Source organism: Pygoscelis adeliae, unplaced genomic scaffold (assembly GCF_000699105.1).
Source record: "Pygoscelis adeliae isolate BGI_AS28 unplaced genomic scaffold, ASM69910v1 Scaffold22, whole genome shotgun sequence".
Classification (NCBI taxonomy): Eukaryota; Metazoa; Chordata; class Aves; order Sphenisciformes; family Spheniscidae; genus Pygoscelis; species Pygoscelis adeliae.
Window position 1 is genome coordinate 1,660,691 of NW_008824350.1, and position 13,325 is coordinate 1,674,015.

General features: G+C 41.3%; 1 protein-coding gene across 1 annotated transcript in view; it reads right to left on the reverse strand.

Moving 5' to 3' along the window:
- ELMSAN1 (ELM2 and Myb/SANT-like domain containing 1) overlaps window positions 1–3,871 on the reverse strand; it is a 27,284-nt gene extending 23,413 nt beyond the window's left edge. Inside the window, exon 1 of the mRNA XM_009319197.1 lies at window positions 2,183–3,871. Coding sequence (XP_009317472.1) covers window positions 2,183–3,640 — 1,458 coding nt within the window. The 5' untranslated portion in view covers window positions 3,641–3,871. The remainder of the gene's footprint in view (window positions 1–2,182) is intronic.
- Window positions 3,872–13,325: the final 9,454 nt, after the last annotated feature.

Consider the following 13,325-nt stretch of genomic DNA (forward strand, 5'->3'; position numbering starts at 1 on the left):
CCCTTCCATAAAGGAACATTTAAATCTAGACACCCTTAAGACGACCATTTCAGATCTGAGAAAAGTTTCTTGCACTATTAAACAAATTACACTGCCTTTTTGCATATAACAGTTATATGCGAAATGAAAACATAAAACTAAGAGCTGAGAATTTGCTGCAGCCTGTAAGCAGCAATAAGCTTGCACCACCTGAAAAAGGCAGGCACAGTATGATGGGCAGCTCTGGTGCAAAGCATCAGTTGTGACACTACATGTAGACAGATACTGCTGTCCAAAATAATGTTTTCACATAAGGTACACACACCTACATTGGAGCGTTCAAACAACTCGTTCGAATTATGAATGTATCTTCTTTCATCAATAATTTAATCCTATGGCTTTCTTACACACTCTTCACATAACCTATGCTAGAGAAGGCTTCTAGGTTGTTTATAACAGAAATACATTGATAAGAGAAGGAGACCACTCTCTCCTCCCATAAATATGTTTTCTTTTTCTCCCTCACATGATATCCAACCCCTTTAAAGATGTAAAATCCATCAGACCTCAGGTAAGAATTTTAACATCTTTCAAAACCTCATTCTGAAAGCCTGAAGAGATCTAAACATGAAGAGTTCTTCTGCTAGTGCCATCATGGAAGCAAACAAGCTGCTTGCATAACTGCAAAGAACAAAAGAGCATGTGCCAACACACTTCTCTGTTTGGTCTTTACATTATGAATCAAGCTACAAGCAGACATGCCTTCAAACGGACAATTTCTTGCTTCGCCTCTCAGGGCCTTTTCCTACATGCTCTCTTAGCCTTTTCTTGCCACCGTGTTGGTGATCAGACTGCAATGTGAATTGTAGGCCTTCCTGCAATATAAACGTACAATGGCTGGGAGAGTATGAGCAAAAAGCTCACGCTGCTAACTACTACTAGTTTTCTATCAAATCTGCTTGTTCAACTGGAGTTAGAGCAAAAAGTATTGAAGACAGCATCAACAGTCACGAGTTGCTGTCTGCTGTGCAAGAGATGGAGTAGGCCATGGATATTTGCCTCATTGTTTATCAGTTCAGTTCTTTCACTCAAACAGCACATCCCTCTAAGGAAGAAATTGGAAAAACGGCCACAGAGACTAGGAAGAAAACAATGACGAGAACAAGACACGAGAATAAAATTCCCTTCCCTTTGTTGCCTGACTGGGCAGCAACTCAAGTGGCAAAACTGTAGGTAAAAGTAGCTCATGCTCTAACACCCATATTTCATCAGCCTCTGGCACAAAACCTTCCAAAGAAAAGTGTATCTTGTCTTCTCACAAGAGGCACTCAATGAAAGATTAGTCAAACCACAACTGAAAGAAAACCTCAAAAAAAACCCCTCAAAAAACCCCCACGCAACTCCAAAATACCCCCACTTGCCTCCCCTAGGCTAGTTAATTTTGAACCCTGTCATCTTGCCATATGGAATACATACTCTACAGTTTAGACTGATAGGGCACCAAAAGGATAAGAGTAGTAGACTACCTAATCAGCCAACACTAAATTTCTTCCCCATCAAGCCCTACAGAAGGTCTACAGGCAGACTTTGTCCTCAGGTTACCAATCTCTAAACATCCACTGCAGGCCATCCTCAGAAACAGGATACTGCATCAGACAGACCTTTGTTATGCCTGGTATAAGTTCTTCATATAAGTAAGGCTTCCTCAGGCTTTTAATATTTGGGAAATATTGAACGTGTAAAATTACATTATGTAATTTTTAGATAGCACAATTTAGAAACACTTCAACCGCTAAAACTGAAAAACTGGTAGATAAGCAGCAGTCTTTTAACATAAAAGGAAGAGAATGTTAAATTAGTAAAAAGACACCAAGTGAACTGGCTTATACTTGTCTCTAAATTCCTGATCAGCTTGAGGCCTAAGCTAAAAACGTCCATATTTTGAAGCCCTGGGCTAAAATCACATTCAGTATTAGTGAAATAAGACTGCCCTTAGGTCGTTTCACTGCACTAGATCTCTATTCTACCGCATCTATGAATTACAGTAGCTGAACTTACATGCCACCACTCCAGAGCTGCCCTTGCTGACAACACTTCTTGCATCAAGATACCATCCTATCCCGCATATGTACATAAATTCCTTTCATTTCAGCCCTGTTTTGTAGTCTAAAACATGCTATATTGGTTAGGATGTATACCCTACCTTTACATTCTGAAGAGAAGCCAGCTCAACAGCTTTTTGGGCCAAAGTTAGCAAATTGGCTTCTTGAGAAACACGCCGTCTCCGTCGTGTACTCTGGATTACACCACCTCTGACACCCTGAAAATCATTAGCTCTCTGGGTGTTTTCTTCAGCTGCTGCCGCCTGTTTCTCCCCTTCTCTACCATTCTGGGCTGGGGCTTGCCTGTCTGTTTCCATCTGGCACAGCTCACTATTGACCAGGACATCCTTCTGCCCCAGATCCATTCTCTTTGGGTGCAAATAGCTGCTTTTGTTGTGGGCCAGTGATTCAGGCAGCTGCTGTAATGGGACCTCTTGCTGATGTGTTTGCCAGTGATGCAGAAATAAATTGCTAGATTGTTCTTCTGCCTGCTTGGAAGCCAACACTTCTCCTGCAGATGTCAGCAGGACACCTTCTTTGGAGAGTCTCCTTGACCTTCTTGGAAAGGGAATCTGGGTCTGAGGTAGCACAGTCTGTTGGTTCTGCTCTGTTAGAGCCTTGAATAGTTCCTGGTTCCTCTCTGTTTGCTGAAACTGGTGTGCCATCATGTGATGCTGAGGTGCTGCAGCTGCCACATGAGGCTGTGCTATGGAAGTAGTTTGCTGCAGACCGAAGGCTTGTGTGGCAGCCTGTTGCTGCTGCTGCTGTTGAGGATAGAAGTTTTCAAACAGTTGTAGCTGGGGAAGAGCTTGCTGTTTTTGTTGAGCAGTAAATGCTGGACTGGAAGAAGCTGGGGCTTCTTGAAAGACATGTAACAATTCAGGAAGACCCTGCTTTTGGCCTTGGTGACCAAATGCAAGTTGGAAAGGCTGTAACGGCAGACTTTGATTCTGCTGCTGCTGTTTCTGCATCTGATGAAAAGAATTCATTTGAGCTTGCTGTCTAACCAGGGCTTGCTGTTCCAGCTGAGCCTTCTGGGACATCATCTGCTGGACAGCATCTCCATACAAGTCCAGCTGTGAGACGAACACTCCTTTCTCTTGATTTCTTTTAAGGGCTTCTGGGTGGCCATAGAAGCCCGGGGCACCAGGATTGGAGTGGGGTCCTTTTGGGTTGCCCCCAAAAACCATACTGTGGTTCCACATCGAAGGTGGAGACTGCCAGTGGCTGTCGCCCCTCTCTGGCAACCGGTTTCCCATTAGCGAATTCTGCCATTTGACAGCTGTTACCGTCTGGGACATCATCATTGATTCTCCCCTATCTTGACTGTAAACGGAGTTCATCAAAGCAACATTATTGGGTGCATTTGTTAATCCTCCTGCGTGAGAAATCTCCACAGTCTGGGAGACCGGTATATTCCCACCATGGCCATAGTACTGTCCTTCCTTAAGCTGCTGCTGTGGTTCTTTTGATGACACAGCTATTTCCTGCTCATTAAAATAGGCAATTCGTTTCCCAGTCCTTTTGCTTGAAGATTTTTGCTGAGCCTGAAGATTCATGGTTCAGTCTATTCTCCCAGCTACACACACCGTATTTACAATCCACCCATCCCTGAGGCTGGGGGAGGAAAGGCACGGAAGTCTCTCTGTTCCATTCAGTTTTAGTAATAAAGGGCAGGAAAGAAGTCCAGATGAAAGTGCATCCACTTCCTTTTTCTTCGTGTGCTTCTCCCACTTCTTTTCACTCTTATCCTTTGTGGTTCAGAGGTCAGTAGGGTCCACTTAGTTACAGGTCCTGAAATAGAGAAGCCATTGCAATGAATCATCAACAGACATAACTGGCATATAAACCCTCACACGATAAGCAACAACGCGTATGTCTGTCCCATTTCCCACGGAAATGAAGATCAGGATAATACGTGTAAGAAATAGTAGATCTGACCTGCTAGAAGAATGTAAAACAAAACAACTTAGTTTTACAAAACGGGTGTCACACTGTGTTTGCATGATGCAACTCCCAATTGCACACAGAATTCTGACTAATCACTCAAGCTCATCCTGAAAGTTCTTCTCTTAAACTCCCTCTCATCTGGCCAATTACTTCTATGTCTTCCTGTAGCCAGAATAATCTGTTTTTAATCTGAACTCAAAAACACAAAACCAAAAAAACCCTCATGACTCGCCAAAAGAAAAATAACATGTCAGGCCACATTTCCCAAAGACATTTAAAACACACACATGTACACGAAGGCTGCAGCCAAACACGCAGCAAGATGCTCAGTTCAGTGTTTTGACGGAAAAGGTCGTGCGGCAGCCCATCATTCACTCCCCCTCCCCCAATCGTTGCAGTTGCTTTCCAATTAAGAAATGCCCACCGAGCATCCAAGCACTGAAGACAGGGCCTGCTCAACCTGTTGCCCTCTCAGATGCTTTCTTCAACAGCTGAAAGCAACTGCTCCTGCTCAGGTCACACTCACAGAAAAGTAGTTCAGGCAGCTGATCCCGGACACCAGCAAGTATCTGTTAGTGTAAAGCTACAGACGTAACGGGAGAAAGCCTTTCCCGAACATGCAGTCTAGGACAATTCTACCCTCCTCCTCCACAGAAAAAAGCTATCCACAAACTTAGGCTTTAAAAGCCTAGTTTGCAGGATTAAGGTCTAATGTGTTAACACATACACTAGCATTTCTAGTAGGACACCTAAAACCTTTTAAGAAGTTTAGTTTTAAATTTAATTAAATTCTTAAAGTACTAACACTCAAGAAATTAAGTGCAAGTCTCTATTACTAGCTCTTTTCAGTATGCACTCTGTTCCACTTCAAATCACACTGCCAATATATTTCAGAAAGATTTTAATAAATTGTTAAAAACCTATTCTTATTGCATCCCTTCTGCTATAAATTCAAGTTTCTCTTGAGTGGAGCCAGTAAGACTAACACATACATCCCCCCTCCAACAAAACCTGCAATCCATTTATCTTTCTCTATAAAATGAAAAATAACAAAACAAAAGCATACAGCACGCTGAAGTCCTGTAACCTGAGTTTACTCTAAACAGATATGGCTACAGTGCAGATTTTAGTGCTGGGGTGGGGTTGGGAGCATGATGAGGAGGAGAAGACAAAGAGTTTAAATTAACTTACGCAACTTCCACCTCAGAGGCCAAGCTTGGCTTCAGTGCTACTGGAACCATGGGCCTGTGTTTCAGAGCGAAGTGACTCACTTCCTCAGGCTGTTACATAGCCGTTCCCCCCACGCTCCCTCCCCTTTTGCCCTGGCTACAAACCGTGGACCTCTGCCACCCCGTATCACGGAGCCAGGGCGTTCCTCCCTCCTCTAAGCACAATGTCTCGGCTCATTTTCCAGTCCTCTTTCAACAGGACGAAAATAACTCTAGGAGAAATTATGGACACGTGAGATGGAAAATTCTCCCTAAACTGCAACTAGTACACAAACGAGGGTTCCATAAAGTAAGTTTTTCCTATTTCAAAACTTCATTAGGAGAGGAAAAAACATCCTACAGCAGGAAACTGCATCCCCGGTAGCAAAAATGTAGAGGTGGAAAGGTTGCTATATGCCCCTCAGAAGCATTAATGTTATTCTGTCTCCTTGCTTTTTGCAGCACTGCTACAAATGTAACAGAGCTAACAGCTAAACCACAATACCTGAGGTAATACTACTAACAATGGTTTCTGACACTATCTTACTTTCTGAAATCATCACAAACTATTTTTCTCTCCAAACTAGACAACCTCGTAAAGTTCTCCTTCCACTGATGCTTGTGTGTGCTTTTGTATTGATCAGTCACATTATCCTAATAAAAAGAATGCAAGTTTTTCTGTGTATCAGAAGATATTACCACTAGATCAAATTTAAACCTGCCAGACAACCTCTGCTGTAGATTTTCTACACTTTGAGGAAGAATGCAAAGATGACTGCCCAAAAGCTGGCATACAACTTCAAGGGTCCTTGTTTTTAACCCTTCTAAAAAAGAAAAAGGAAAAAAAGAAAAAAAAAGAAAAGAAAAAACAAACAGCTGGTGCTGTTCTTAATGGTGGTGGCCGAGATTTGCAACTACCACACACACAAGTATCCAGAAGATCTTTAGAAAGAGGGCTCTCAGGTTAGTGAGAAAGCATTGCATGAGCACAGCTCTCCAAACCTCCACTTGTGTGGACTTTGGCTCTGTTTTTGCCATTACTACGTAAGAAGCCACCAGCATTGCAAAGCCTAACTCAGACCAGTTTAGAACTGCACCTATCTAGGAAAGAGATATAACAGAAGTATTAAGATGCAAAGTTTACAAAAAAAGTAAGTTCAGAGATAACCTAAAGGAGGGAAAGGAATATGTACTTGTGTGTTCCATAAAAGGAGTCCTAAAAAATATTATATGCCTCTTAGGGAAGTTATCTTGTCACTTGAGAAGACTGTAGTGATTGAAAAACAACTGAAGTTACAACAGCACAAAAACCAGGATAATGAAAACGACATTACTGGGGAGGAAAGATATTTAAGGTACTTTGAACAAAACACGCTTATTGAACTTCCCAGCTCTCCCAACTGCATGCAAAAATAAATGAATCCTAACTAAGAGATCACCAAGAAAAAAAGAGGATTTGGTGGTATTAGATGGTAAAAGAAAACATCACAAAATTGGCTTTTTAGAATTTCTTTCTATACAGAAAAACTGCAGAAAAATATCTTGTAGGTCATACTAATAATAATAGTACATCGTTTAAGCTGAAATGATAGATGTTCAAGCTGCAGCATGACTGTGTTCCAGGAAAGCTCACACTTGGCAGCTTCACTGGCTGAGCACTGCTGGCTCTATGACTAAGCAGGCTTCCCTCCCTGAGGTTGAGGGATGAGCTCACATTATCATCATCCTAGCCAATTACCGGCTTTGGGGGCTTTTTTGGTTTTACTTTAATTTCAGCACAAGAGTCAGCCTGCAGTAGCGCAATAAAATCGCAACACACTTCCAGGCTTAAGCGTGCTTTGCAGCACTACACCCCTGACCATTTCTTACCTTTGAATAAAGCACAGAGCCAGTTCCGATACCGTTAATTCCCAGAAGATACTGTGTCTTGCCTCCAAACACACTGAAGTGTTATGGTACCTTGCATTGCTTTTACACTACACACAGAAAAAGCAGAACCTATCATCAGTATATTTTGTTTTAATAACTCTTAAGATTTGGCACGCAACTTCATCAATCATTTTCACTTCCAGGAACTTCTGGCATGCAAGAACATCTCTCGACCTTTCTTCAGATGAATATGAATTGTATGTCACCACCTTTAATACTGTAAGTATTTTCAGATTTCTAAGGAATTTTTCACGTTGCAAGGCTTTCTTTTCTAGACCTAAAAAGAATGTCAAATTAGATACACATATACCCAATGGGCACTTCTGCAGTATTTTCTGGAATGAAAAAAACATAAGCAAAGTAACCTATGGCACCTTACTGAGAGAAGTTAGGGTTAGCATTTTTAGCTAAAACTTCTCCAGCATATCTGCTCTACAGCGTTAAAGAAAATCATAAACACATATAAAACACATGTGGGCTAGATTTAGGCAAAGACTCCTGAAGGACTTACTTAAGTACACAACAGGACTAAGGAGGAGTCTCTGCCTGCATCCAGGATGCTGTTCTCAAATTAATAAAGTCGTTTCAAAGCAGAGATATCTGAGGAGTGCAGGGCACAGGCACTCAGAGCCACTCACTAGGCTGGTACCACCCCTGAGCACCCATTAGCAGATTTACTCAACCCAAAGTAGGTTCTGCAGAATCATTTAGACATCCCTATCCATCGCAACCATCTTGTCCCAGTTTATCTCCCTTTAAAACTTTTTGCCTGTATGTTTAATAACCACCCACCATTATTCCATTTCTTTAAATACTCTCTTCACTAAGTATGTGCATATTTGTACAATTTCACATATCAAGTTCATGACCTCATGCGCTGTAGCAGCCTTAAACGCTATGCTTCAGCCCAGCTGTTGAGGGCTGTGCTGTCCTGTGCTATGCTTTGCTTAGTTCATTTGCTACACCACCTATATTTGCCATGATAAGCAAGTTTAAATTTTGCACATTCCTAATCTCCTTTGAGATCATTTGCACACAATTCTCTCTGACAGAATGCTGCAGAAGTGACTCGGGAAAGACTCTGACTGCTCCTCAAACCTTGGCAAAGTTAAGGATGCAGAAAATAATAACAAGTGGTCGCAGACCCTTCTATTTCACCACTTTAATCTTAGCTTTTAAATACTTCTATTTTAGTTTTTTTTACGTGAAAACCAGAAAGTGTTCCTGGGTTCTAGCTAACGTACATTGTCAGCCTTAACTGCAACAATGCTGCCACAGTTCCTTACAGGAAATCTGTCAAATTAGAGTGATGAGAATAATTTCTCACTAAATCCCCCTGCTGCCAGCAACTCAAATTACTGATCTCCCCTGTAAGCTCAATTGCTTTTAACGATGATGAGATTCCAAGACCAATTTTTACATTTAAGTCAAACGCAGCAAGCTAGTCAGTGTCCTTCTGAGACAGAGCAATTGAGCCTTCCTTCTCTAATTTGCTCATTATTACGGTCAAATCCCACATTTATGAAACAGGTAAATAATCATGACACACATTTTACTAATGAGGAACAAAAACAGAGGAACTAACTCACTTCTAAGATCACACAACCAACCAGGTCAAAAATCAAGAACAGAATATAGGATACTAGCTACCAGTTCCCCTCCAATCCTGCAAGAAAATACAGGTTTAAATCTACATGCAAAAGATAAAAGTTGGGTGCACTATTTACGTATGTGCAGAAAGGGCAAAGAAAATTTAATTCCTCCAGTGCAATAGCAGGACAGAGGTAGTTCAATCGGGTAGGTTTTGTTTCTGGGTTTGGTGGTTTGTTTTTTTTTTTTTTTTTTTAAATGACTGGATACTTACAGGGCATCACAAACAAGAAAATTGTTCCAGCTAACAGAAATGTGCCCCTATGAAACCACCACCACCACCTATTGCAACAGTCTTGAGTAAGAACCAAGAAAGCAATGAAAACAGGGGACAGTTTTTGTGTTTGGTAGAAGGTTTGCAAAGCTTATTGCACATCTTATCCATAACCTATGCTTACCCTGCTCTATATGAAAACGGCTTCAATCTCTCCCTCAAAAGCCTCTCCTGCACACTCACTCTGTCACATTTTCTTCCAGACAGTTAGCTACATCAAAATTCCTGCAGATTGTTTGCAACCTCCCACTCACCACCTTCAGACACCTTGAACAGGAAGGATAACAGCACAGCTTTCCTACATATTGCCCTGGGAGGGAACAAGAAAAAAAAAGAAAATAGCCCATATTTGTAATTTCTATACAGCAAAGCACAGCAATCTATCTTCTGAAGAAAGACAGCAGAAAGCTCAAAGCAACTGAGAAATACAACATTGTCCAAGAAAGCCAAAAACGTAAATGGAGGATGATGGTTCTATGTCCCTGTCACCTTATCCCAAATGGTAAGGCATCTTCCACAGATACCTAGAAAGCCTGTCTCTACAGCGAAAGGCATATTTTCCAGCAGTCTAGCATCACAGAAGAGCAGCAAGTGAAGTCCAAAGTGAACAAGCAAAAAAAACAACCAACTGAAGTGTCTCCAGTTTAAAAGAAGCCCACTACAAAAGAATATAAGTAGGTAACAATCATCCCCCCCAACACCTCCAAGTAAGAAGCTAACCTAGGGAACTGTATCAGATGAAAGTCCTAGAATCAATAAAGCCTATGAAATGGGGAAGGCCTACTTGTTTGCGTAACACTGCATAGCAAAAAAGGAACTCTTTACAGCGTGCCCATAATAGGGGCAAAAAGATCAAAGGAAAGCTGCTTCAGACAGACAGACAACAACAAAAGGGAAAACACAGCATCCAGGAAGCTTGACCACTTCCACTGTTGCCTGAAGGTGCCTGCCTGGGGCTAGCAAACGCATACCTAAATAAGTGGTACACATTGAAGACATTTATGGCCTACCCAGATTTTCACATGATTGGCCCATTCCTATTGCGGAGAAAGACTGAAGCTATGTCTGTCTTCAAGGGTGCCTCTGCCCTGAGGACAGTGTGGTTAAAATTACTTTGCTACCACTTTCACTTTCCCATTTTCAGAGGCTGGGAATTGATAAAGCTCTGCTAAACCACTGTACTAACCAGAGATTCAAGAGTGAAATCCATTAGCTCTGTGATGTGAAGCAGGGGAGGCAATGGTCATGCTGAAGGACTACGTGCCAGCAAAATCAGGTAGCTTGTATTGCACCACCAGATGTGACAAACTACTGCTCCAATCTAGACCATTCCTGGCATTCAGCATCATAGGTTAATTACCTACAGCAAGCAAAATAACACAAAATGTAGAATTACCATATTGTTTGGGAAAAAAATACATACCTGAGGGAAAAAAAATATTAACTACACCTCATGAACTAATCAAACCGAGGAGAAATACAAATCCTACTTAAGTAATATATTTTGGTTTATTACGGTAAAGGATGTAATAAAGGAGAGGCAGTGAAACATGTTCTCATAGATGTTATTTAATTGGGCTTTCTTTTCTGTTCAAATGGTCTTAAAATTCACTGAAGCATGCATTCTGATTATATTTTGACCTACTATTTACATCCATGGACATAGTTTTATTTATCCCCTATCACCACAATTTTCCACATTCCATCTAAACACACAGATGCATTCTAGTATGCAGGACGTTACAGAGAAGGATTTTTGGTTTTTGAATTACAGGGTCTGAAGCGCCACAGATGCACATCAAAAGGAAGTTTTCAAATCACAGTCCTATGAGAGGGGAGTTGTGTACTTTCAAGGAACACTCAAAAAATAACCTATATTTTGGGTTGTCTTCCTCAATTCAAACTGTAAACTCAGTACAAGTATTGGAGGTTTGCTTTTCAAAATGCAACTGGGATTTTCCACATAATTTTATTTTAAAGGGATGAAAAAGACACAAAAAGTTGTTACAAAGAAAATTCCCATTAAGTGCTGATTAGTCTTGTCCTTACAACAAATGAGCCAGGCAAAACCGGGCTTACACAAACAGCTCCACCAGAATAAAATCAGCATGGATGAGGAAGAAAAACTGTTAGAAGACAGACTGGAATTTTAAAACTTAGTAGATTATTAAACAACAACAACAAAAAAACAACCCACCCTAATTTATTTTTAAAGGAACTGACAATGTTGTTTCTACCAGCTATTGAAAAGGTACTACAGCAAATACCAGTTAGATCCTCACTTTACTTTATCCTCAAGCAAAACTTCGGGTGGTATTTCCAAAATAATTGAAATTTTGCCCAAACCTCATCTCATGAAAACAAAAGATTCATGATTTGCACCAGACTCATCTTTCATCTTGCACAGCAACAACATGCAGTTCTTAGAGAGAACTATAAGAGACAGCTATGTAAACTGGACTTCTGTAAACAAATATGCAGGAAAGCCCATCTTTACAAATGGCTTTGCAACACAGTGCAGGCTTACCCTTTAACAAAATAGGTAAATGTACATTTCTTAAATTAGTTAATGTTTATAAACTGTACTGAAATTAGAAATATTTGTTATTATAATCTGTCATCATGATAATACCATGATCTAAAGAGGCTTGGGCAGCCTTAGAGCGCAGAAAAAGCACAGCAATTAAGCAGTATGAAACGCCGCTTTCAGGCTTTGTACAGTTACACAAACATACTATTCTTTCCCACTGGAAATGGGTTAACAGTTCTTCTCATTGTAAGCACTTGGATAGCTATTTTAAGCTTTTTTGTTTGGAGCTGTCAGGGAAGGCAGTTGCTAGCAACAGAGAGACCAATACTCCAACAAGCAGGAATCGCATCGCAGCAGGCTCTAAAGTCAGAATGGCAAAGAGCAGGGCAAAAGCTTCTCCCTGCCCTCGCGTTCACATAGCTGACATAACCACACTGTCTCCTTTGCTCCGAACGCATCTTCCCGCCACAAACACACCACCTGAAGAATTGCATGGATACACCCCAGAGACAGACCAAATCTCTGCACCTTAGCCCTGGGAAGAAAACACATCTGAATGCGCTGAGCTGCAACAGGAAAGATTGCTGCAGGTTCAGTTGTTTCCATCTTGACCGTTCCAGCACTCCACCACAAAACCAGACATAATGTAGGTGTCCAGTTTATGGAATACCACAGTGGTATTCTGAGTGGTATTCACAGATTCCTTCAAGGCTTTGCAAGAGGTAACGGCCTACAAATAAGAGAAGAGAAAGGGGAAAGTTCATAAAGATGATGATACTTTCCATCCCCAGAGGTTTCTTCATGAGAGACATAAATGCACTCAATACCTAGACCATAGTTCTTGGCAGAGACACTCCTGACGCCATCAGGCAGGCATCATCACTTGCCCAAGCCTGGCTGGAGAATAGCTGGGGCTAAAAGCACAGGCAGAACCTCAGAGGATCTGGGGTCAATTTCCAGCTCTGTTACAGCCACGCATCTTAAGCAAGCCACTTCAGTTCATATAATGAGAATAATACCTGAAACCCAATACGCTGATATTCATGAAGTATTTTGAGGTCATAAAAGTCATATTATCTTTAACAGTACCCACTAACAGGCTTGACAGGGATTCTTCCACAAAGAGCTTAAAAGTCTAATTTGAGACATGATGCAACAGGGTAGCGATAACCAAAGAAGAGGGAGGGGGCCAAAAAAATGAAGGAAAAAGGTCACACAAATAATAACATAGTTGTTCTTTTGTCATATGCCTCTCTCTGCCTCACTCAACCCAGAAATATCTTTTTGTTTTTCGGCAGTTATATAAGCTGAAGCAGTGCTGATCTTGGTTTGCCCACATCCACACACTTGCAGCCAGACAGATGCCAGTACTGACTGAGCTAATCTATTATAAAACTACTCAAGTAGTCAGTCTTCAACAGCACTGACAGGACTTTAGTTCAAATTTCTAAAATTATGTCTTTTAAGAAGTCTTGTGGTCGCTGTTGAATATAAAAGGGTCTTTTTATTGCGCTGGTCTCTTACAAGGTGCAGTAAGCTCTTGGCCATGACTGGGTCAGTCAGGCATTACAACAATGCAGCTAAGCAAACGCACGCTAGTTAATACTGGGGGTAGGAACACAGAAAGACACGGGCAAGCACGATCGTCACACGGTGGAACCCAGAAAGGTTTAAAGAATCCAGGGGCCCAGAGAGCACTCCGA